The 24,943-nt window shown below is 48.5% G+C and overlaps 6 protein-coding genes across 6 annotated transcripts; all 6 read right to left on the bottom strand.

Moving 5' to 3' along the window:
• Positions 1–2,557: 2,557 nt before the first annotated feature.
• Positions 2,558–3,391, bottom strand: NEUTE1DRAFT_101239 (uncharacterized protein; the record flags this gene model as incomplete). The annotated part of the gene is made up of 1 exon (XM_009853126.1): positions 2,558–3,391. One exon carries the CDS (start codon positions 3,389–3,391, stop codon positions 2,558–2,560), a length of 834 nt encoding a protein of 277 aa, XP_009851428.1.
• Positions 3,392–4,558: 1,167 nt separating this feature from the next.
• On the bottom strand, positions 4,559–6,175 carry NEUTE1DRAFT_42238 (uncharacterized protein; the record flags this gene model as incomplete). The annotated part of the gene is made up of 3 exons (XM_009851994.1): positions 4,559–5,014; positions 5,087–5,512; positions 5,738–6,175. 3 exons carry the CDS (start codon positions 6,173–6,175, stop codon positions 4,559–4,561), a joined length of 1,320 nt encoding a protein of 439 aa, XP_009850296.1.
• Positions 6,176–7,269: 1,094 nt separating this feature from the next.
• Positions 7,270–9,064, bottom strand: NEUTE1DRAFT_110501 (uncharacterized protein; the record flags this gene model as incomplete). The annotated part of the gene is made up of 4 exons (XM_009853125.1): positions 7,270–7,274; positions 7,304–7,507; positions 7,548–8,516; positions 8,569–9,064. 4 exons carry the CDS (start codon positions 9,062–9,064, stop codon positions 7,270–7,272), a joined length of 1,674 nt encoding a protein of 557 aa, XP_009851427.1.
• A 1,361-nt stretch (positions 9,065–10,425) lies between these two features.
• On the bottom strand, positions 10,426–12,200 carry NEUTE1DRAFT_110500 (uncharacterized protein; the record flags this gene model as incomplete). Its single annotated transcript, XM_009853124.1, has 5 exons — positions 10,426–10,730; positions 11,033–11,225; positions 11,299–11,584; positions 11,804–11,825; positions 11,936–12,200. The coding sequence occupies 5 exons, from the start codon at positions 12,198–12,200 to the stop codon at positions 10,426–10,428; spliced, it is 1,071 nt and encodes a 356-aa protein (XP_009851426.1).
• Positions 12,201–13,500: 1,300 nt separating this feature from the next.
• On the bottom strand, positions 13,501–14,592 carry NEUTE1DRAFT_138116 (uncharacterized protein; the record flags this gene model as incomplete). The annotated part of the gene is made up of 1 exon (XM_009853123.1): positions 13,501–14,592. The coding sequence occupies one exon, from the start codon at positions 14,590–14,592 to the stop codon at positions 13,501–13,503; it is 1,092 nt and encodes a 363-aa protein (XP_009851425.1).
• A 1,927-nt stretch (positions 14,593–16,519) lies between these two features.
• Positions 16,520–19,003, bottom strand: NEUTE1DRAFT_110498 (uncharacterized protein; the record flags this gene model as incomplete). The annotated part of the gene is made up of 6 exons (XM_009853122.1): positions 16,520–16,725; positions 16,888–17,587; positions 17,660–17,932; positions 18,239–18,242; positions 18,348–18,359; positions 18,990–19,003. 6 exons carry the CDS (start codon positions 19,001–19,003, stop codon positions 16,520–16,522), a joined length of 1,209 nt encoding a protein of 402 aa, XP_009851424.1.
• Between the last annotated feature and the right edge of the window lie 5,940 nt (positions 19,004–24,943).

Raw genomic sequence — 24,943 nt, 5'->3', positions numbered from 1 at the left:
CTATCGGGTGTCCTGGAAGGGCTGGGGTAAACCCGACTATGGCATGCACGTACCCGGCACACAATTTCAGGGAATCCCCGGACCGTCTAGTATCCTTTCATCGCAGATATCCAAAGGAACCAGGACCTCCAATGCGACTGGATATCTGGAAGAGAGCTTTCGACAACGGCGAAGAGCTGGAGAAGCACGAAGACGATGATCTTCCGGTAGAGACAAGGAAAAGGATTAAGGGGATGCTAAGAGGGAGGGGAAAAGCCGTTGCAAGGAGATGATAAGAGGGAAGGCATTGCTCGTGATGGTAGCTGGAAGGAAGTTACGGAGGTCCTGGCTGGACAGGATGGGGAGTGAAACGGAAGGAACTTAGCAACTGTGACAAGTTTCACACTTACAGCTCAAGCTGCCGGGCTTATGCTTTTGTTGGATATCATCAGATAGTCGATAGCAAGGACGAAATGCGAACGGCGAAATCTGTTGACAACGGCAACGTTCTATTCACGGGGTTGATGTTCAGAAACTGAAGACTGCGGTATGTATTGTGCAACGCCCAAACAGGCTCCACGTGAATCACACACAAGCAACGGAGATCGGTGAGTAATCCAGGGTTTGGTTTATCTCAAACACCCTCGCGGGTATTTATACTGACTACATCCCCTTCCTCTTCCCACAAACTCACAACAGAGGTAGGTACCATCAAGCCAGCTCCGTCCTTCCAGGCAAATTTGTGTAGAGCAAAAGGATCAAGCCTTCCGCGTTTGCTCGACGGAAGCGGAAGCACAAGCAGCTCTTGAGCAAACTGTTTGGCCAAGACCGACTTCCTCCTGGCTTCCTTCCTAGAACATCATGCCCAGAAAGAAATCCAACAAGGTACGAACCCGCCATTCCCCCATCAGAACCCGGCGGCGGGCACAAACTAACAATCTCCATACCATAGAAGGGTCAAAAGGCCAACAAGAACCCTCCTCGCCCCCCTCCACTCTCACCAAAGCCCTTCCAACCCAACGCCGCCCCCGACAAGACCACCGAGGACGGCGAGGAACTCTGGGAGCTCAACGAAGTCGTAGCATCCCGCTTCATGTACGGAAAGCTCTACTACCAAGTCTCCTGGAAAGGCTGGAGCAAAGACGAGTACTGGTATCCCGCCAGCGACTTGAAGCGGTGCCCGCACTTGCTGGTTGAGTTCCACTCTGATAACCCGAAAGCTGCTGGGCCGCCGAGGAGGATCGATATTTGGGATAAGGCGTGGACTGAGTACACGGAGGAGGGGTTGGAGAAGCATGAGGAGGATGATATGGTGATGACGGCGGCGCAGAAGAAGACGTGGTTGGAGGAGTTTGAGGACATGTTGTAGATAAGGGGATTGTTGGGGATGGGTGTGGGGAGGATGGATTGGTTAATACTAACATGGAAGGAGAGGAGATGGAAGTGGAATGGAATACAATGACTCCTCTTATGAATGTGCTTTGTGCTTCGTGTCCAGTATGACAAGAACCTCGAGTATCTCCTGTTGACAATGCCAAGCGGATCTCTTTGTTTGAAGTCCAACGTCACCCACAAGGCAAGCAATGCGATATCGATGTCAAAACATCGGCTGGACTTCACGCCTCGACTGGAGTCACTGGAACAACCCTTACTAATCCCGTAAACATGTGGTTTTCTCGTATATGTGGAGGTGTGGCGGTACCTCTACGCCCTGTCTGCCTGAGATGGATTGCTATCACGACCCGTTAAATGAAAACTCGTCTGGCAGACCCTACGCCTTGTCTGATTTCACTTCCTAGACCCCCAAGATATCAGCCTTTCCATGACACAGACTAATCCGCTTCCCCAATCAATCCATTCCTTGGTCCTTCCTTGATTCCTTTCCCCTTCGTGTGTCGTGTCTGGCCGCAAACCCTGTGTTAAGAGTGGGCCTGTTCGACACTCATCTATGGGTGGAAGGTGCCTCTCTTGGGTACCTCCAGGTATCCGGGAAAAGACAAGGGCACATGTCATAAATGCTGAGCTCAGTCCCTGCCATGATAGACCTCTCCCTCCCTTTTGGTTTCGCAATTGGTCCGTCCGCCGAACCGAAGCCCATGCCGGCGCCTTCAATCGCCTTTGGATGTTGCAACTGCTTGTCGTCTTCCTTCTTTCCCGAGACACCTACGACCATCTGCCGATAAGACTCGCAAATGTGTTCGTCTTGCGGGAGTGTCTTTTGCATCTTTCCACATAACATCTTTACCGGTCAACATTAGTGATTCCCAGCTCCGTTGGAGGATGTCGCCATAAACTAGGCTGGTTCAACTGCAGCCTGTCCTTCGTCCCCTTGAGTTTGTGCGCTGCCGCCCTGAGCTCACGCTGCCGCATGTGCCTCGGCAACCAGCTGAGCACGCCTTGCCCTTTGCGCCCTTCCCTTGTCGCCACACCTCCTGCAAAGTGTGTTTTTTCGTACCGCAATCCAGTAGCAACCGGTACAGGACCAGATGCCGCGCCGGTGACGCCGCTTAATCAGGTTGATCAGCCTCTGACTGACCTTGTTTCCCAGGTGGCCGAAGCACTTGCTCGTTCCTGGCTGCTAGACAGGGCACGGGCAGTGCAGTCGGAACCCGTTGATGGTCCTGATGACACTGCAGCGGCCTGAGGGCCGAATCGGCAACCGAAAGCAGGCAGGGACGGATGTTGTACTGCTTTCACTAGCAGCGGGCCTGTCAGAGCCGTCGTTGATGTCGAGTGAAGCGAGTCTCTGGCAGACTACTTCGACGCTGGGAGGTGCAACAGTGGATGGGTCGAATGGGGCAGAACTGCTGGCTTTGCTGATGAGGTTGCTCTCCTCGAGTGACTGCTGCGACTTCTTTGCCTCATGAGAATGGTGCGCAGCGGAGGCCAAAACAGGTTCGGGTAAGTCGGCAGCAGTCTCCAATGCGTGGTTGCTGTTGATGTTCGTGGGCGGGACATGAACAGAAAGGGGATTGTCCAGTCCCATGCTGGCGCCGTCCATGAAGGAACCAGAATCGTCTCGGGTGATCAGGTTGTTGTCTTGGGAATCAGCCCCAGACTCGGGAGAAGCGTTGGGGATATTGCGAATGGATGGCGTATATACCAGGTGCTGAGTGGCGGCGTTATGGGCGATGTCACTGACGTCCTCCGGGCAAGAGAAGGAAGAGTTTTCTATAGCGCCTGGCCCGTCTTCCTGAGGAAGGATGGGGTCAACAACGGGTTCCGACTCGGAGTTGCCCTGAATAGAGGCGTGATCGTCCTCGTCCACGCCCCACTCATGGTCAGGGCCAAAATGGTCTATCAGGTTGGTGTTGTTGTCATCGTCGCCGTAGAGAAGTTCAAAAGGCTCCTCACGGGACCGGTTGGCAAAGAAAGCCTCCTCAAAGAAGCTATGATGACTCTCGTCGGCCATTATCTTGGGTCTGTGAGGTTGCTGTCATATGCGGATCAGCTTTCGCTCGCGATTTGGTAGGCGTGATGAAGGTTTATTACCTAGAGGTATACTTGATCGACTTGAGTACCTATACGCCGCAGGTCTAAGGGGTCGTATTGGCCCTGCGTACAGAAGTCGCCTTACTCGATGTGATACGAGTGGAATTTCGCGTGCTGATGAGCGATGTTTGCGCCTTCTTCTTAAAGGATTTGACTTACGACTGAGGTGATTTTGAGAATCGTTGAACCGCTGACCTACTCGGTGCTGTTCACAGTCTTGAAGTTTGATTGTAAAAAGTGTAGCGGAAGGTAGGCGTTAGAGGAAGGTAGCACAAGTTGAATAGCGGGATGGGGTAAATATAGAAAGAATTTTAGATGGAAAAAACATTAGAAGTCTGCGCGTGAAGGGAGCAATGTGGACAGGACGAAGAAGGCAGGACTCAGGACTAGAGCAGACCTTTACGGAAGAGGAAGGGACTATATGAGACAGCACCGCACCAAACGGGAAACCACCAGCCGCCCTTTAAACGCCATTTGCACGGTGTTTTTGATCCAAAGCGCGCTGGGTAAACCGTGTAAGATAACTCTGTGGCGAGGCAGTTAGGTAGAGGTAGCGAAGAGGTAGTTATCGGGTATCAATTATCAAAGGGAGAAACGTCCTGTTCCATATATAGAGGTCAGCAGGGGCAGTCTTGCACATCAGCCGGTTGTGTCATAGGTGATTCCTGTCAACTTTCTTAATGCGCCCATTCCAACCTAACAAGTGAGTAAGAAAAGAAAAGGGGTGTGATGGTCCTATCTTCGATATCTGCTCCTGGGGATATAACACATCTGCCCCAGTCTACTGCCCACCACCGCGGTCGATTCCAACTTCAACGCTCAACCATCAAGCCATCTTGTTATGGTCCCATCATAGTCCAACAGGTGTTCAATAATCATCGACTCGTAATGTCAATCCCCCTGTGGGCTTCCCTGCTGAACCTTGCAAGGAACCGGTCGAACAGATGACTACCTCTAGGTAAATATGCCTTGTTTTGATCGACTCTTTCTCAAGCCTCCAACCTTCTTGCTTCCAGTGGTCTTGGCTTCGCAAATAATTCTCCTTGTGCCGTCAGTAGAGAGGCGCTCTGCTCAAACGCCACAGTATTCAGGCCTTACCCGGGGGCTGTCCCAGGCCTTGCATCCTCCTCTTGGGGCTTCCAGGCCTACGAATCTGGTCCAAAGTCTTGTCAGCTTCCTGTTTGGTAAGGCGGGCTTTCTTGGCCGTGCCTTCAGCGACATCACAGCCGCCCGCCATAGCCGAAGCGCCCCGTTTGGGTAGAGGGGTAGTGGACTGGGCGTCCGAGGGTACGATTCCAGCTTCAGCATCTTGACCGCCACCGGGGATATAGGTCTCGCCATTGGCCTCGGCGGCGAGCCTTCTCCGTCTTTCCCTCTGCTTTTCACGGCACATCTCATCGAGGACATTGGGAGTCGGCCCAGCCCCAACGTAGCAGCCTGTGCAGGAGTAGAGACCCCGCTGCAGACGCCATGAAACCAGCTCTTCCATCCTCTTGCTGGCCCTGTTTTTCAGGCACCTGAGGCACATGCTTACTCCCGGCTGCTAGACGGGATTGGGGCATTGTTCCTCGGTGCCATCCAGTTCCAAAATCTTGACCTCTTTGCATAAAGCCACCACAGGGCTAACGGCCTTCCGGAGAGTAGGCACCACCAGCTCGACATCGGCATAAGAGGTAAAAACGGGTTCCTCGGTTTGCTCGAAGGTACCTCTAGCAGATGTGGGACTTGCTGGAGTGGATAGGTCGGAAACACTCAATGGCAAACTATGTCTTTGAGAATTGTTCGAGGCAACATCAAAGTTGTCTTTAGACAGCTCCAGTGAGTCTTGAGGCGCGGAGACATGCTCTTGGTTGCTGGGAGCCATCTTCATGTTGCTGTAAGGAAGCTGGGAGGCAATAGGCGCACCAAGGCCCTGTTTCATAGCAGAATCACTTGGTTCAGAGGATGTGGCTCTAACAAGACTGCCGGAGTCGAGCTCGGAAATGTCTCTATCTGGTCTGATGGACAACTCGCTGTGATCCTTGCCAAGTTCGACTTTGTCCTTGATTTCCCTTCGTTCGAAGTTGAAAGAATGGTTGGCGTTAACGGCCCTGTGGAGAGTGCAAACTCCGTCGAGGTAGAAATCTTTGTCGATAAAGACTTCTCCTTGGAAGTTAAACATGTTGCTGGTTCTACCAGGTTCATCGGAGTTGACAGCTTCGTTGGACTTGAGAATGCTTTCTGCGTTGACTGCTCCGTGAAGATAGAAATTGTCTCCGGTGTTAACAGCCTCGTTGAGGTCGGAAGCTTCATGCCGCTTGAAAGCGGTGTCGGTGTTAGTGATCATGGAAGGATTGACCGTTCTAATGAGGTTGAAAGCTTCTTCAAGAGTGAAAGTGTTGTCAGTCTCAACGGCTCCGTCGATGCTGTTGCTGGGAGCTGCGTATCCGCCGGAAACGGAACCCGGACCATCTGCAGGAAAAGCTCCTTGAGGAAATGTAGTGATTGAGGTGTCAACGGTAGTAAGTTCGTGAGAAGTATTGCCCTCCCCCAGAAACCGGCCTCGATTACGGCTGTCCAGGCCGGTATTGATGTCGTCTTTCAGAGAAGCGACCTGGTCTTGACCAAAATGGCTCTCGTCGCCAGGTGCAGTCCCGGGCGGGATCTCAAAGTTGGCTCGATGGTCATTGATAGATGGATATGTTGAAATATAGGAAGGCTGCATGTGGCTATAGTGATGGTCGTGAGCGTTCGAAACGCCAGAGGACATGGAGCTCGTCCGGTCGTTGGAGCTACCACCGAGGGAGCCGCGGCCGGCATCGTCGGGGTTGAGCGCGAGATCAATTTCCTCGTTGTCGATATAGTCAAAATTGGATCCCCAATCATCATCATAGCCCAGACTGGCCACGGGCACAGCGTCGGGGCCAAAGCCGGCCCAGTAGGCTTCGTCGAAAAAGCTCATCTTAGCAGCACCTTGCCTGCTATAGCACGGACGATTCCCCTCCGCAGAGCCCGAAAATCTCACCAAGTGTACCACAACTCTCAGTTTCCTATCACCTTTTTGTCAGTCCGTGACCGCATGTATCTCGGGCAATATTGTGTGGGTTCCTGAACTGAAGAAGGCTGACTTTGGCAGCTATAGTTTCTGATGAGGAAAATGAAGAAAAGGCCCTACGGGGCAAGTGCATAGAACGACGCGCTTCGGTGTGCGGTAAAGGGGGGCGTTCGTGCGCCGCTGGTCAAATTGTCTCGATTTTGGGACTTTGGCAAGAAGGGCTTGCGACAGCGCGGACTGGACGTACGATTTGTACCTCGTGCGGTTCTGTCGAGACCTTCCTGCGCTGATCACCTTTCAGATAATCGAGAAAGAAAGAGCCAGTTGACAGGTTTCAAAATTCCAGTGCTCTTTGAAGCAGGAAGTGGTACATTTGATAGAGAAACGAGATCTTATTTATGAGTGGAGTGGGAGGGAAAAAGTAAAAATAAAGAGGAGATAGGGCCGCCCAAAAGCTGCTTGGCGAGAAGAGACGGACACTTATTGTGGCGTGAGACAAACGCAGCGCAACGCGTTTTCCGCTGGCAGTTGATAACTTCAGATCGAATACCAGTCTCGCCAAAACCTACAATTTCCAGAGTTCGTCCAACATTCACAACGGACATCAACAAGAAGGTGCAGGGGTTTCGCTTGGAGAGTAAGTAAACAGACAAGTCTGAATGCACAATGTTGGGTATTTTGCCGTATGTAAGAGGCATTTTGGTGTATCTATAGGAGTATCTTTAAGAACCTTCATTATCTGAATAGGAGATGGGTGCAAAACATCATCCTATTGAGGTTTCCAGATGTCCTACTTACCTGCCTGCCAGCAGCGGCAGCAGCACGCCTCCTCTATCCATCCTCGTCCTGGTGTCGACACTGCCTGAAGAGTCCGCTTGATGAAGACGGCAAAAATTGCAACAGCTCGTACAGGTGTGAATGCCACAGGCGTGGCGCCACTTAATGACGGCACGACAGTCGCGTCCGACCTTGTTTCCCAGATGGTCAAAACATTTTCGAGTTCTGGGTTGCTAGACCAGAGACTTGCAGTTGACCACATTACCATTTTTGTCGGCGTTTCTGTCATCGCGTTTGCTCTTGGAGGCAATGGCGGTACGAAAAGGGAGACTTTTGGCGGAGACGTTATGAAGGGTGGCCTTCGGAGGAGGCTCAGGATGACGGGGGCTGCCCTTCTTCGAAATCCTGTGGTTGTTGCAATTCTTGGAGGTTCCGAGGACAACGGGGGAGAAGGTTGGTTTCATGCTGCGGCTGTATCCGCCACTGGCAGGATCGTTACGGTTTCGAGGGATACCGTGAGAACGGCTGGTAAAAGGGGCTGTATTGTTCTCAGCCGAATACCCCCGAGGAGTGCTGGTCAACGCGGTGGTGCTCATGCCTTGGCCTTCAGTGCTCTTCATCCGGCCATGATTGCTCAAGTTTGACTCGAAGCCTAGGTCAAAGTGCTCTGGAAACCCTGCCTGTTCCGCGGTGCGCAGCATTGTGGAAGCGTCCAGACCCAAAACGCAGTTCTGAAATTCTGAGAGATGGCGCAATTCTCTGTTACTTCGATGGTCATCATGGACTCCAACGCTCCTTAGATTCTTGGCGTTACCAGGAGTACAGCCGAGACTCTCATGGCCTGAACCAGGATGGCGGCTCATGCTCTGGTCAGGATACGAGGGTAAATTACCCAGGTGAAAGTTGAAGCCATGGCCTTTATCGTTGAGGAATCCGCCCGCACCACTCTGCTTCATCTGGCCCTTTGTCTGGGTTAGGTGAGTGTCGCTGTAGCTGTGGGCAGGACAGGGTTTGCGGCAGGATTCGAAGTTGTTGATGTAACCGCTTGCACGACTCAAATCGACGTTCAGGGGTGGGAAGCCATTGGTGGCGGCGACAATGGAGATTTGACCTGTCAAGGAGCTGCCAATGGCTTTGTGACAAGTGCGACCAGTGCCAATCTTTTCTCTGGGGCGGGCGAAGAGATAGTTGTGCGGATGAGGGCAAGCAGGGATTCCGTGGGCCAAGGCACCTCCTATAACGAATTGAGTGGTTGACTTCCATGAGTTGATGACCGAGGAAAAGACCATTGTGTTGGCTCATGGCTATATTGCCGTTGAGCGAGGCGACATGGCCCTTTCTGAGATCATCCTTGCCCTCCAAATGGCCAATATCAGTAGAGTTCCTGTAGGGGGAGATGCTGTAGGGAGATGTTCCCTGGAAAGATGATGTATAGGGAGATCTGGCAACAGAAGCTGTACCAGTCGACGGTGTGGGACAAGCAGATGTGCCATATGGAGAGGTGTGAAGGGATGATGTGTGGTAGGAAGAGGTGCTACGAGGAGAGGTTTTGAGGGGAGACGTGGTGTTGACAGCGACTTTTCGTCGGGTAACTTGGCACGGGTTCAAGGCCAGGCCATTGCCGGCATCAAACTCGCCATTTGTGTCAGTTTGACCCAAGCAAATGTTAACCCATTGTTCCCAAAGGAAGCCAGAGGCGTCACCAGAATTGAATGAACTGGGTGGCTCGGGATGAATAGCACGAGCCGAGTTGGCAATGAATGCATCGTTGAAGAAGGACATATTTGTGTCAACAAGTGCTTGTTATCCGATTTATCGGGTATTCAAAGAGCTGAAAGGAGTAGAGAAGTGGGCAAGGACGGGAGTTGAAAGTGCGACTGCGTACAAGACGTTGGGTGAGACCGAACCCGGGTACCGCTGTTTCGGCGAAGTCAGCAAAGGCAAGGTGGGCGGTTGCTTCGATCGCTTGCCCCAGCCTCTGAAGGATTGATGGAAAGCGCAATGTGATGAACAGCAGCAGACCATGCAGTTGCTGAAGACAGCAAGTTATGCGCGATGGGCCGAGGTAGGTAGAGGAGCAAAAAAGAAAGAAAGAAAGAAAGAAAAAAAGAAAGGAAAAGAAAAGCAAGGGTGCGAGGCCCAATTTACGAGACGAATCCGAATCTTAACGTACCTATGTAGGTCGTGCAGGGTGAGTACCACCGTTCTTGCTTCTGCAGTTGCCATGCTCGAGTTCCGCTGGAAACGCCAAGTTCGTGACCATCCAAAACAAGATGTTACCAAAGATACCATCCCTTCTCTCCAAGCTGTGTAAATGACAGTGCTTCATCTTGCATCCCGTACAATACATACAATGAATTGTAACGCTTACTGCAGTTTCAACGTCATCCAAAAGCCAGGCATCATTGAGCAGGAGAAATAATAAAGAAAAACGGCTGCTGAAAATGCGAGCCTCTAGTACCCCTCCACAAGTGAATTGTTCTGCCTTCGTTCGCTTGACCGCTACTTATTGTTTTGACATGTCGCGGGTACTAGGGGCCGATGATGGACTCCGTCCCCTCTTCCGGGCTGTCCGCGACCCACCTCGGCGACCCACTTCGGAGACCCCTAGACCAGTGACATTTGGTATCATGTTGGGAACCCTGATAGCTGCAGTGGTGCAGACGCAACGGTCATTTGAAGACGGAAGGCAGACGCGGTAGGAAGGAACGGAGGGAACGATAGAAAGCATTTTGCCTGGCCGGCTGGAATTATTTGGTGTGGCCGTCGTGATTATTCTTTAAAGACGAATCCTGAGCCCTAGCCCTACATTCGTCCTCTATCAAGAGGCAGCGACACTCCGGCTCTGTTGCTCCTGCTCCTCCATAACAAACCGTGCATGTACGCTGCATAGTACCATCCAATCTCAGTGGCGTCCAGTTTCATGTAATTTGCTCATGGATGCTTCGTTCAGTTGGCACCACGCCTCAATGTTCTTTCCTTCAACATGACAGCATATGACAGATGATGTCTAGGCACATTTAGCAAAGCCAGCCCTCCCCTCTTGATGCTGTCTATCTGTTCATTCCAATATTTTGCTCTTGGTTGCAGAATTTATTGCTTTACACTCTCTACTCTACTTGGTCCTCAACTCATCATCGTCGTTACTCGTCAACCTCTCTGTCGACTAAGTCCTTTCTACTCGGTTGCTCCTCTTCTCTTCGCCAATTTGGCACCATCCCAAAGCCTGGTAGTTTCTCTCCGAGATTTCCACGCCTTAGTTCTTGGGCTGGCTCTTCTTCTTCTCCACCCTGCCCTAGACTGTCTTGTGGCTGCCCGCCAAAATTCCAGATCCTGGCGTCTCGGTTTTTGACGCCAGTGATGCCCTCGACACCAAAGTGTCGCCAACTCCAACTCCCGTGGAATCCTTCACAACCCCCTTCATTCCCTCCGTCGTCGAGACCTTCGGCTTTGATGCCTTTAGTGACAAAGCTCCGCTACTTCCATCTCCTTCCGGACCATTTGCTGCCTCCGTTTTGGCATCTCCAGTCGCCTCACCCCTGCAACGCTTGTTCTTCTCGCCGCATCTCTCGTACAGAGTGTTGCGCTTAGGCGCGCGGCACCAGATACATCCGGAACAACACCAAATTCCTCTGGCGTGCCGCCACTCGATCAGACGTTTCAAAGTGGCGCTTGGGCGGGGAGACAAGTGGTCCATACACTTTCGGGCACCCGGCTGCTAGACGGTGGCCTTGCAAGAGCTCTGGATACCTGTCTTCTTGTTTTTGGGCCCTTTGCACGTGTCTTCTTTTTCAGCAGTAATGGACTTTGGCTGAGAGGGGTGCTGGACCTCGATATCGGTATGACCGGTCGGGATAGTCGTGTCTTTCACACTGATGCGGAGATGTAGGGAATTCCTGAAGGAAGAAAGTCCTTGAAACACACGCTTGGCGCCGATGCCGGGCTTTTTTTGCGGGACATATGCGCAACAAAACGCTTGTTAGTGGACGCGACGAATGGTATAACGTCAATCGTACCAGTGGCAAGGTCGTCGTTGACATCAGTGTTGTCGGTGATGCCTTTGTCGTCCGGTGCGTGGGGCCACTTCGAAGCTGAGGCAACGTTGGAGAGCTTGACGTTTCCGTCAGGAAAGCCGGGATTTCCTCCGGGAGTAGGAATTGAAGTTTACAAGCCGCTCCCGGAACGGGACGTCTGACAGTTGAGGCGTTTCCAATGACTCTCATCTGGTGGCCCTGGACGGAAGTCCTTTTCGGGGAACCGTGAGTCTGGTCATGGCCTAGGAAATCTGCGACCGTGCGAGATCTGATCAACATGGAACATGGAGGTTGTGCCTCTGTCTGGAGCTCTCTCGCCAGTTAGAGGCCACAAATCATGAGGAGTTGAGACAACAGGAAGCGAAAACCGTGCCTTGTATTATACCTAGCGAGAAAGGATCAAAGAAGGAGTGGACTAACACGAACAAGATATCGACCCCCCGTACCAGCACGTTTGAGACCTCCACAAGCCCTAACGACCACATACCTGTGATATTCGATAGAGGTACCTGGTTCTTTGTTCCATTTCACCTCTCACTTTGACTCCTTCCTTTAACCGCAGCCACCTTTGACCTTCACTAGGCCTTGCTGGCACGCTTGCTTCCCTTGGACCACTTACCGCCCTGGGGCGGGTTGCCCGCTTCGCGGTTGGCCCTGGCAGTTCGGCCAACACCGCGGCACCTGTCACAGAGCCGCTGGGTATCCAGTCCGCCGCGGTAGCAGCGGCTGCATACGTAACAGCCCTTCAAGTTGGTGGCCTTGATGACCTCCTGGCGGGCTAGCTCAGAGGGGTACACTGGACCAGCAACCACCGGGCGGTCGGTATGGATGGTCTCGACTCCAGCCTCGAAAAAGGGGACAGGGATGTTGCCAGACAGAGGCATGGAGGGATGAGGAGTAGAGTTGATAATCGGGTTGTCGTTGGTGAAGAGGCTTGGTGTCGAGATATGACCGGGGGGACCTCGGGCAAAGCGTCTGTGTGGTTGTAGTCATCTCGGCGTTGTAGCATTTGCTACAACTGTGAAAGCCGCGAGCATAACGCTCACGGACGATCTGCTCACGCCTTCTTGAAAGACGGTTACCCAAATGCCGGGAACAGAAGCTTGCACCCGGCGCCTAGGCGAGTGCAGGACACTTTCTGCATTTGTCCTCGACAATAATGGGTGGTCGCTGCTGCTGAGGGGTGTAGTTTGACCCTATCGTAGGGCGCTTCCTTCCCGTCGCCACTTTCCACCAGTGGGCGCAATGCGTGCCGCCCTTCTGGCCCGGGTGGCATGGCCTGTCGCTAGGCAAAATGGGCAGAGGCCCGCGCGCTCCATACCCGGAACAAAGCATTTGCTGCAAGAGTAGAAACCCCTGCGGTATCCCTCGAATACTGCGGCCTGGCGGGCCACAGACGGATGGTTCTTCAGGTGCTTAAAACAGTAGCCAGCACCCGAGGACTAGACCGTCGCCTAACACTGACTAGCAGTTCACTGCTTGATGACTGCCATCCGGCGTCTCTACCGTGGTGTCAAAGGCGACAATGTAATTCCCTCTCGGCGACATTTGTGCCTGTGACGGTTTCCTGGTGCTCATCCGCCGCCTAAGTGGTTACGTCTTTCGTTGTGTTGGTATGAATGGTATGATGGTTTATCGTTATTATTCCTGAATTAGAATGTTCCATGCAATGCATGTGCAGAAAGACAAAGTTTATATAGTAGAGGTACCTAACGGAGATCACGCGGATTTAGAGAATTGTAGTGGAAAATCCCTTGAATTGTATTCACAAAGAATCAAGAAGAAAGTAGAGTACCGCGAATTATCAAACTCCTATGCCAGCACGTTTAAGACCCCCCCAAGCCCTCACGACCACATGATGTTCAATACCTAGCTATCAGTTCCCTTTCACCTCTCACTTTGATTCCTTCCAAGCCTTCCAACCACTTCAGTCTAAGCCTATTAGGCACGCTTGGTGCCCCTGGCCCATTTTCCTCCAGTCGGAGGAATCCCTGCGGCCCGCCTAGCCCGCACGTCTCGGCCGACTTGGCGGCAGGCATCACACAGCCGAGGTTCCTCGAGCTCCTCGTTATAGCACTTCGAGCAAGTGTAATAACCTCGAGCGTACCGCTCCGTAACCAGAGCTTGCCGGGCTCTGGAGAAGCGGTTGCCCAAGTGTCCAAAGCAGTAGCGTTTACCCGGCGCCTAGGCGGGTAAAGCGCATTTGTGGCACTTGTCGGTGATAATAATGGGCGGGCGCTGAACGCGGTTGTTGCTTAAGCCTGGATTGGGAGGGATGATTCCGTTCTGGTGGATGTTAGCGATATTGTTGTCGTGATTGTGAGTAACTCCGTTGTTGTGGACGTGAGCGAATCCGTTGGTGGGCGTGTGAGTGGCTACGTTATTGTAATTATGGATGACTCCGTCGTGGGGGGTATGAGTGCCTCCGTTGTGGTGGGTGTAACAGGAATCGTTGTTGGGGGTATGAGTAACTCCGTTGTTGAAGTTACGGTTGACTCCGTCGTGGTGATTCTGAATGACTCCGTTGTAGTAGGTGTGAGTGGCTACGTTGTTGTAGTTATGGTTGACTCCGTTTTGGGGGATATGAGTGGCTACATTGTTGTAGTTATGGTTGACTCCGTTGTGGTGGGTTTGCGTATCGTTGTTGTGGATGTGAATGAATCCGTTGTTTTGGTGATGGGCGACTCCATTGTGGGGGGTGTGAGTTGCTACCTCAACGTTGTTGTAGTTATAGTTGACTCCGTCGTGGTGGGTGTAAGTGACACCGTTAGGGTGATTGTGAGTGGAATCGTTGTTGTGGATGTGAGTGAATCCACTGTTATAGTCATAGGTGACTCCGTTGTTGTGGGTATGGGCGCCTTGGTTGAGGGGGATATGAGTTGATCCGTCTTGGTGAGTGTAAGTGAACCCATTGTTGTCGGTGGAGGTATGAGTGACTCCATTGTTTTGGGTATGAGTGCCTCCGTTGTTGGGGGTACCTCTATCAATGGCTTCATCATGACGGATCGACAAGTGCATGTCTTGAGGTTCATTACCGTGAGACATGATCATGTTCTGCTCGTTACCTTGGAGGCTGATACTACCAGTTGCGTAGCTCGCAACATCCATGGAGGGGCTGGACCAGACAATCCCCGTAAGGTTTCCATGATCACCCCACATGTTAGGATAGTTTGACTCCTGGTGCTCTTGCAAGGGCAGCGACGCCGGCTTTGTGTTGCCGGCGGCATTAGTCGAGGACTGTTCTTCCATCTTCAGATCTGGGGTACTAAGGTACATGGTGTCAGTTCTGACCAAAGGAGCTGCGCATTTTGCGTTTGGATTGTTGGTTGGTAGGTCTACCTTTGATCAATCAAAGAAAAGCCCGCCGATGTTCCAGAGGTGTTGCTCTAGAGTCACCGACGTGCTAGATGACTGGAATACCTACCAACGAGGTGACTCTCGAGCAGTTGTGGGATAATTATGACTTTCTCTCACTTGTGGGAGTATGGTGTGTTGATGAAAAGGAAAAGAAATCGGTTGCGCTTGGAAATTTGGCCACTTAAATAGGTTGTGGGTGGAAAACGGGAAAGCAGCGTGCATTTCACCGTTCGAGGATAGGACACGGACCACTAGCTCCCCGCCACATACTGCCTGGTCGGTAGGTATTAACTACAGGCAGCTACCACTCAGGGCGACATGCCATAATCGGCGATCGAAATATCAACCTTGATCACATGACCACCACCGTAAGCATCCCCGTTGCCAGGCCGACCAGCACCTAGTAGATCCCTATGAGTGGCTGGGTTAGGGCCTCTCCTGGCTGCCAGTGGGCAGGCCCAATCCTCTGAACAACGCTGTCGATGTCAACCTTGATCACATGACCACCCCGGTACGTACCCACGTTGCCAGGCCGACCAGCACTCAGTAGATACCCATGAGTAGCTAGGGCAGGGCTTCTCTAGCCGGCCGGTAGATGGGGATCGGTAGCCGGTGGCAGTCCCCGGCCCCGGGCTTCCTATGAGGGAGTGATGATAATTACCGCGGGTTCGTAATGCATTACCGTATTTTTCATCCAGGTCAAAGGACGCAGGACACTCTTCCATTTCACCGGCATCGTAGCAGAAGCATACCTGTCAAGCCCTTAAATGCTTTTGTCTAGGACAGGAGCTTATCCGTCCTTTGATTCTTTGAGTGTATGAGACAAACAGCGTTTGCGTTTGCGGTCTTGTCTACGAGTTCTGAAGTCCGCTTCCCTCTAACCTCCGCCATGCCCTTGTTGCGATTGATATTATCGACGTTTCTCCGTTCAACATAAGTACCCTCCCGACTGAGTGGAGGTAAGCCTCGTGGTCGTAACATTTGATCGTAATCAACTCATAAGCCATAACGCGAAGTCAAAACGCGAAGGCCACTTGCGACCTCCTTAGCAATGTGCCGCTTCTCTGTCCGGAGCTTCATTGGGTAAAAGGACATGCCGGAGTCGAAGAAAACGATTGTGCAGATTGCATTACGACAAAGGCTCGTCCAAAAGACAACGGGAGAGATCTTCTCGTAGCCAGCGGTAAGAATCTGGATGCAACTGCACTACCGCCCGCCATGCATCTTCAGTTTTTAGACGACGTTGTGGCGGAGATAGCCCGCCAACGGCCATCACGACCCTGGGGCACATAATATGATCATCGCAAGAGGAACAGTAGGAGGAATTGTCGAAGACGTGGCAAACTCGCCTTGGTTGCTGACTATGAGAATCGTAGGCACGATGTGCGGGCAAGAATGATCAAGGAAAATTGTGCCAGGAAGCGCGAAGAGGGCGAGGCACTGGCGCAAAGCGCTGAAGTCAAGTTGTGGAAAAGTGATATTGGGCTCGAAATTCCTATCAATCTTTTGTCTTTGCATCTCAACTCACAGATGGTAAAGCATTTCCGCGAACTAAAATACTATGAAGCAATTCTTCGACTGAGACCCGCTCGTGACATTTGCTGTCTGTTCTGGGGGTTATAGACACCGGGAGGAAACAGCTCCCAAAGCAAGACACCCGGGCAGTCCCAATGAAAGCCCCAAAAACGCATCATCCTTACCCGACTTCTCCCCTCAGTGTGGCCCATGCATGTAAATCGTCCTCTGACTATAGTCCGCAAAGTTTCCATGTCTTTCGGGCCCATGATGCGAGATGGACTACCGCAAGATGGCCCCAAAAGCCGACTGGACAATGAAAGTCGAACTCTCACGCCGCCTTTTGGACCCTGCCGTTCAAGACCGCTCCAGCGGCACCAGAGCCCTTGCCGTTACCGTCGCGTTTCTTGCGACCACCGACATCTCCTTTCTTCGATCCGCCTCCACCGGCCCGCGTCGCCGGCTTACCTTCCTTCTTCCGCTTGTTCTGCGCTCTACTCTTGCCCAAGCACTTGACTTTGCAGTACTTGTCGCGGACTGGAATTTCCGTTTTTATACATCCTGTACAGGTGTAAAAGCCCCTCGCGTAGCGTTACTTGATTATCTGTTGCATTGCAGGGCTGGGAGAAACCTCGAGGTGATCGAAACACAACTTAGCCGTGGGCGCCTAAGCCTTGGCTTTGCAATTTGCGTACCGACACTCTCTCTCGACAATGATAGGCATGCGCGCACGAAAAGCAGGCCTGGCAGAAAGAGCTCGGGCAGGAGCTCGGGCAGGAGCAGACTGGGCAGGAGCGTTTTCGGTGGATACGGGCTCGGGAGAAGCGGGCTCGGGAGTAGCGCGCTTGCGAGAAGCAGCTTCGGCGCGCTCTGCAATGGCGGGCGTAGTGGAAGCGAGGCCAGCTGGACCAGGTTCTCCAAATATGTCGAAAAAAGAAAAGTCCGCGAGAACTTCGTCGGCGGCATAAAGATCAGGAGCCGGCTCTTGAGGGGTAGGGTTAGAATGGCCTTGTTCATCAAGATGCGGCTGAGGGACGGTCAGACGAGGCTGTTGAAGTTCGAAGCGAGACAGAGAGGGCGGAAGCACAGCGGTATCAGGGGCAACTTGCTCATCACTGACCCACTCGTCAAAAGCCAGCTCAGAACGAGCCCGCTCAGGCAGAGAAGGCTCAGGGCGAGGAATGTCGCAAAAAATGGGATTGCCTTGTTCATCCCAACCTCCAGGAGGCAGGGAGGGAAACGGTAACTGTAGCTCGGAATCGTGAGGCTGACTACCTCCTATGACAGTATCGGCGCCAATGAGTTGGGGATCGTCGCGTGAAGGAGCGGGATTCATGGTAGAAAAGGCAATTGATTCGACAACAGTCGATAGAGAGGGCACAGCGGCGACTTCGCCAATCTATCTTCCTTGAGCAGATGGGTAGCCGCTAGGTTGGTTGATTGGGTCCATACCATCAGGTCCGTAAACTACTTGGGTTGGGTGGTTGAGCAGGCTCAACTCCCGGTCGCTGAGGGTGGAACTACCACCTGTATGGTTGTTTGCATAATGAAGACTATCGGTAGACAAGCGGACCTCAATGCGTGAGGCGGGGGAGATGCTTCCAGGAATATGTCTGATCGGTGAGCTGTCGTTCGCGAGGTTGGCTAGGTGGATAGGAGATTGAATGTTGGCCTCAGTGACGTTGCTTAGTGGATTGTGCTCGAGAAGCTCTTCGTGACCGGTGGGTGTAATACCAAACTGCGCCTACTATAATTAGTGTTCGGACTGAGTCAAATAACAAATAATAAGTAATAATTTGAGGCAAATGAGGTAAGTAAATCGAGTAACAACGCAAATGATCTAGTTGGACCCGCTTTGATTGCTTGTTTGGCTCAGATTGCGTACTATGGCTCGTAATATTTGAAGGGGTAGATTTTGGCTGGGAATCCAGATCTTTCTAATGTCTGGATCCTGGTGCCGTATCCGTTCAAACGGGGTATAAAAAGTCTACTCCCAATACTACATTAGTAGGGTTCTAGCGCCCGTTTGAGGGCGTTGGGGGGTACGTACTAGCCTTATTAATTTATTTAATATATAGTAATATTAATATAATATTAAAAAGAAATTAAGCTACTTCTATACTCCCTAATTACTAATTATATATACTAGGCTCCCTTACCTTCCCCCTAACCTTCGTTATTACTTTTATTATCCTTCTTTATTACTTTCTACTATTAAGATAGCGGAGAGTACTTCTACCGTTAATTCTTCTTTAGTAGAAGTAATTAGCTCCCTTACTACCCCTAATACTTTTACCGCTTTATAAAGGACCTAATAATTTTAAATTAATATTTTTTAATATATTAAAGAGTTTACTACTAAATTAAGGGATAAGGTACATTACTTCCCTAATACTCCGCTAGAAGTATTAAAACTAACTGCTAGCGTATATATTATATAAATACTCTTATAAATAAGTAAATTCCCCTATATTAAATATAGGGGAAAGGAATATGTAATTAATAATAAGCTGGAGTATTAATAGCCCCGTATATTACTAATTAAATACTATAGTATTTAGTTTATTAAAATTAAAGAGGAGGTAAAAGATGGCGGCGTTATTATTATAAAGACCGTCGGGCAAGCGTAATTTTACAGTAGTTATAATTAAATATATCTTAGTACTACTACGAATTCTACTATCAGCCACCTTAAATAGATTTACAACGTTGAAGGATTTAACGAAGGAGACGCGCTGCTAATTAAATACTTAATAACTTTAATTACTTAGAATATATATTAATAAATTGTAGAAGCTTACAAATTAAAGTACATTTTAATCCCTAAACCTATTACTAATGCTTTTAAAGAATTATTATTTAATTAGGTTATTAATTATAACGTACCTTTTAATAGTATTACTAACCCGAGTTTTTATTAACTCTTATCCCTTCTTACCTCTGAATTAGTAACGAAATTATTACTCGAAGACGGGAATACAATCAAATCTTGGGTCGACTACAATTATTTAAAAGAATTTTAGAATATTAAAAATATGCTATTAGCAAGCCTATTTAAAAAGTATATCTCTTTTAATCTCTAGACCTTTAGCAATAACTACACTCTATTAGGGGTCTATATTTACTATATTAATAAGGATAGGGTATTATATAATTACCTCCTTAATCTATATTATATAAAGGAGGGGTACAATAGTACTAATATTACGTTAATTATTCTAAAAGTTCTTAATTAATTTAAATTGCGGGATGAAAATTAGATTGGCTACTTCTAGTACGATAATACAAAGTTAAACAATCTTTGTATTATTTACTTTATTAATAGCTTCTATTCTAATAAGAATTTTCCTATCCTTAAATTTAAAATCAAGGAATATTAAATTCGCTTCTACTTATATTACTATAGTTATATTTTAAATTTTGTAGTGAAGGTTTTCTTAAAGGGGGATTTTCGTAGTCTTATTAAATTTATATTCGAGGATAATAAAAAAGTAGTAATAAAATAGTAGAAGCGGGGCCCTATTAGTAAATTATATAATATAGTCACTTTTGTACGCCGCTTTTCCTAATTGTCACGTCACGTAGATCTCGAGTGCTGGGACACGAATAATCAGACGAATGTAATAAATAATTAAAGATGAAGAAGAAGAAGAAGCTAACTACATCGGATGGAAGGAGTGACAGCCTTATATGCTTGAGATGGAAGGACTGAACATGCACGTGATCCAGCATGTCTGGCAGCGCCATGACATCACCCCCCCCTTCGAAGAAGACTCAGCCCCAGAGTCGAAGAGAAGTAAAGATTGAGATGACAGGACCCGACAATCTGGATGGGTACACCTGACATCATAAGAAGCAACGCGATCTAGAACATGTGAAAGAAAAGGATGAGATGGAATCTCAGCATCTGGTACGGCTACTATACGCCATGCGCTCCAGCTTGCGCTCAAAATCAGGCTCAGAATCAATTGAATGATCACATCCGAACTCATGACCAGAATCCTCTTCATCGTCGTCATCGTCGTCATCGTCTGATTCTACATCATCAGATAAGAGACCTTCAACCATATGCAGCTGCGCCCGAGAGCGGGACGGTCCGGCCAGCTCTAAAGTTGAGATAGTGGCTGTTGATTTCTTAGCTGCTTGGATGGCATCGATCTCCATAGCATCTTTATCTTTAGATTTATGGATAGAGTTCACGACTTCTTTGAGTTTTTGTACGTAGTCCACGTAAGTAACCGGAACTGGGCGGAGAAGTTGAGCACGTTTGCGAGTGTCCTTGTTGAGAGCTTGGCGGATGAGAGAGATTTTTGCTGGTTCAGTCCAAAGGTTGGCTTTTGCCTTATAGAGAAGCCTTTCAAACTTAGCCATAAACAGACCAAAGCCTTCATCACCTTGGCGGAGTGCGTAGAGAGCGTTTTCGGCTTGCTGGACTTTGTGAGGATCATCGTAGATGCGGTTCAGTTGATCGAGCAAGTCTTGAGGATCGAAAACCTGAAGTTCCGAAGCTTGTTGAACCTGGGGCATCACCAAGGCTTGGATCTTTCCATCGAGCCGGGAGAAGAGATACCAGAATTGGGCTTCAGTATTGCCTATAGCATCTCCATCGATCCTGAGTTTCGCTTGGATAGAAGGGAGCTAAGTCTCGAAGGTGTAAGCAGCGCCGTTGAACTTCTCAACATCAGGAAGTCCAGCCTTGGGTTTTGAGCTAGACTTTGGAAGCGCTTGAACCAGGGCGGTGTTATTGTCAAGTGCCTTATTCAAGGTGACGATATTCTTCCTGAGTGCAGAAAAGGCCTTCTCGCATTCATCCATGCGATTGACTTGCTTCTGAAGGTGGTCGGCCAAAGACTCGAGGCTCAAGATAGGGGGTTGTGGCTGCTCCTCGGCCATGGTCGTGAACAGCGGCGATGGTTGCTCTGATGATCCGAGAGATGCCGTGAACAATGGAGAGAGCAGAGTGATAGGGAACGAGAAAAGAGGAAGTGTCTGACCTGGTTGTCGTTGATGTTGCCAAAGTGGGTCTATAGTCGTTGGCATTGGTTTTGAGACAGGGGATACCAGACGAAATACGGCTCAATATAGCGGGAATCTGGCATATGTTTCGGGAAGATACCGGATAACGGGAATCCACACCACGACGCCGGCGGTCTGATGATGAGCTGTCAGATCCAGTGTTTGCCTGTTGAAGAGTGGAGAGATGAGGGGAATAACAGAATTTGAGCTGGGCTGTCAGAACCAGGAAAGAAGAGAAATGGGCTGAACCACGTTGGATCGCGGCTGAGGTCCCGAATGGAAGGGTCGCTGTTGTACTGCATCTTTAACCTTAGACCAGCCGTTCAATTGGTAATGAATCCGATGTCATTTGATCCGATCTAGAGGGCCATAGCTCCAATGAAGAGATGTGATGATCTGTCATCCCAAGAGAGTTCGGTTCTGGCGATGCGCGCCCAGTTTTCGAGTACAGCTGCAGATATCGAGACAGTCCGATGTTCCGGAATCCGCGGCGGTTGGGATGAGAGGGAGTTTGATATAATACGACCCGTAGGAAGGATCTTTAATTAAGTGTCACGTCACGTAGATCTCGAGTGCTGGGACACGAATAATCAGACGAATGTAATAAATAATTAAAGATGAAGAAGAAGAAGAAGCTAACTACATCGGATGGAAGGAGTGACAGCCTTATATGCTTGAGATGGAAGGACTGAACATGCACGTGATCCAGCATGTCTGGCAGCGCCATGACACTAATGTAAGGATAAGTTTATTAATATTGCAAAAAGGAACTTAATTATTTAAGAGAAGGAAAATTTTAGCGATATCTTTATTAATCTTAATCTTTATACTACCAATTTTATTATTAATAATAATATTCGCTAGAATTCTATCTTCTTTATAATTGAAAGGGCGTTTAAATTGAGGGATATAATTAACTATTTCTACCTTTAGAACTACTATTAATATAATTTTAATAAAAGAATACTAATTAAGGATATTTTAATAAGTAAGGACTAGGAAATACTTAATACTATTCTCTACCTATTCGAACCGTTTAAGAAGATTACTAAAATATTTAAATAGAAGAAACTATACTTCCCTATAGTATTTATTACCCTTTACCGTATTATTAATAATTTTAAAATAGAGCGTAACTATTATAATAAGAAGATTACAATAGATTAGTTTAAAAGATTAGATATTTCGGATTTATTTAATGAGGGGTAGGAGGATAATAGCGAGGACTTTAATAGCGGTAATAATATTCCTCTTTAGAATATTTCTAGTAATAATTAGAATTAAAATCGACCTTACTATACTATAGTTCGACTATACTATTTTAATAGGCATAAATTAGATTTGCCTAGTACTTAATAATATAATAATTATTAATTAATAATCTCCTCCCCTCTAACCGGCAATTAAATTCGCTATGGTAGTCCCTCCTGCGGTAGTCCCTCTTACAATAGTCCCTTTCGTAATAATTCCTCTTATAATTAATTTCCCTATACTAATTAATACTTTAGTAATTAATATTCTAGTAATTAATTATTTAATAATCAACCTAATTAATTTCCTCCTCTCCCTACCTTAATTAATATTAACTACTTATTTATCCAGTAAAATATTAATTATATAATTACTAAATTCGAGAAATATATAGAGCTTATAAGTAAATTATTATTATACTAAATTACTATAATTCTCTACCTCGGGTATAGGAAGAAGTATTTTAAATAAAACTATTATATAAGAAGGGTAATAATATTATTTATTAATTTAAGGTTATCTATTATAAGTATTATTTAATAAAAGACGTCCGTTAAGAAAGTAATTAGTATTATACTAACTATTGTATCTTCGACCCCAATATTATTATTTATATAATACTAGCTTCCTCCCTAGTAGAATATATATACAGTTAATTAATACCCCTAGGGTATTATAATACTATATTATTACCGCCGTTATTTAAGGAAGAGCTTGCAATTTACTTTAAGGAGAAGCCTAAATAGATAATTAACCCGCTAGAGTAGTGGGTTAGAGAAGAGGGAAAATTCCTATATATATTAAAGTTAACGTTCGATTATTTATTTATCCCCTCAATATCTAACGAATGTAAAAGGGTATTTAGTTTAGTAAAGTAGGTATTGGGTATATAGAAAAATCGTTTATAGTACGATACAATTAATAAACTATTAAGTTTGAAGGTATAGAACCGTTTAGATAATTAATTTCCTTTATCTTTATTATAGTATTTTTCCCTGTGTTTTTATTGTATAATGGTGCCGATACGGCTAATAGAAGTATATAATTACTAGTATGCCGGGACGGAAAAATGGGTATCCGAGATTGTAATCGAACTGAGGGAAATGATTTTGGTTGTGAAATAAGGTAAATCGGGGGATTTGGAACAATTTGAGGCAAATCGACCGAAATATTTTATTTGTTTGACTCATTCCGAACGCTGCCTATAATGCTTCATCGTCAACGAATGCCGTAGTACTGGGTGAATATGGGAAAGCAGTGATCGTACCTGCAAATTGGGTGCCGCGGAGCGGCCATAGGGCTGGTTCATGATACATGCGGGTCGCACTGAGCCCAAGCAACAAGGGCGAGGAAGTCACACAAGGGCCTGCTTGCTTGGCCTTGAAGAGATCGAGCGAGGTAGGGCGGTATATAATGGCTAGATCTACAAGATGACTGTGTTAGCTTCAGGTTTGGTCGATCCAGTGTACGTTCTCCGTATCACAGCTGTTGACGATGCAGGTAGTGTACTGGGGGTGGCTCGGATGGGACTTACATGATGGGAAGAGCGCAGATGAGCGTCGTAAAGGCGGGCCCAGTATGCGCACTGCGTCCGAGAAATGAGCCAGCTTCAAATTGGAGAAGAGCTGTCCCGTGGAAAATAAATCGACGATTTGCTCTGGTGGACAACAGAAGATGCGCCACTCTCCTTGACCAGGCGCGGCGGGCACAACTGCTTCACTGGGACCTTCGCCGGACGGCAGAAGATTTTGTGCCAGCAAGATAGGATGCGTCTTGGGTTACGAATAGTCGATGGGGATCACCGAAGGACTGATGTTCGAGTCCTTGTGTGGTGTTCGAGTTCAAGTGTGCATGAGGGGGAGCAGATGGATGGAGACGGTTCGAGATGGGTTGGGACGCGGGACCGATGCGGAGCAAGTAGAGACGGGAGTGCAGGCAGAGGCTGCAGTGGAGGCAAGGGCACACGTCTACACAGTACGCAGCGCCAAGCATCGGACACCGCAGCTCGCAGCTCAGAAAGCTAAGGTATTCCGACCCTATTCGTTCTTCGGGGCCTCCCGTACCCTGTGTACTAGTACTAATTATGTAAGATTCCGCCACAGACCAGATACAACCGACATTCCATCGTCGAGGGAAGAATCCATCTTGTCAAAAGGAACCTCCCCGATGTCCTATGGCCCCAGGATCCTGTATGTGGGGAATATAGGATAGATCCAGGAAGAGTTTGATAGAATTACGAGAGAATGATATACATTATACGAGGAGATGGTGTTGGAAAATATTGTAGTCGTTCTGAATACGCTATCTGAAGAAGAGCTTGCTAGAGGTATGTCAGACCGGGCTGTCGGTCGGTCAAATACAAGGCAGTTTACTCCTCGGCCATCGTGCTCCAGTTCTCTCCCCCCGGCCACGTTCCTGTGATATCGACGATATTTTATCTCCCTTGCCTTCAACGACACTCAAAATGAGCGCCTGGCGTACGTCGACG

The sequence above is a fragment of the Neurospora tetrasperma genome (assembly GCF_000213175.1).
Source record: "Neurospora tetrasperma FGSC 2508 unplaced genomic scaffold NEUTE1scaffold_3, whole genome shotgun sequence".
Taxonomy (NCBI): Eukaryota; Fungi; Ascomycota; class Sordariomycetes; order Sordariales; family Sordariaceae; genus Neurospora; species Neurospora tetrasperma.
The sequence above is the reverse complement of the archived record's forward strand: the minus strand, read 5'-3'. Positions and strand labels throughout refer to the sequence as shown.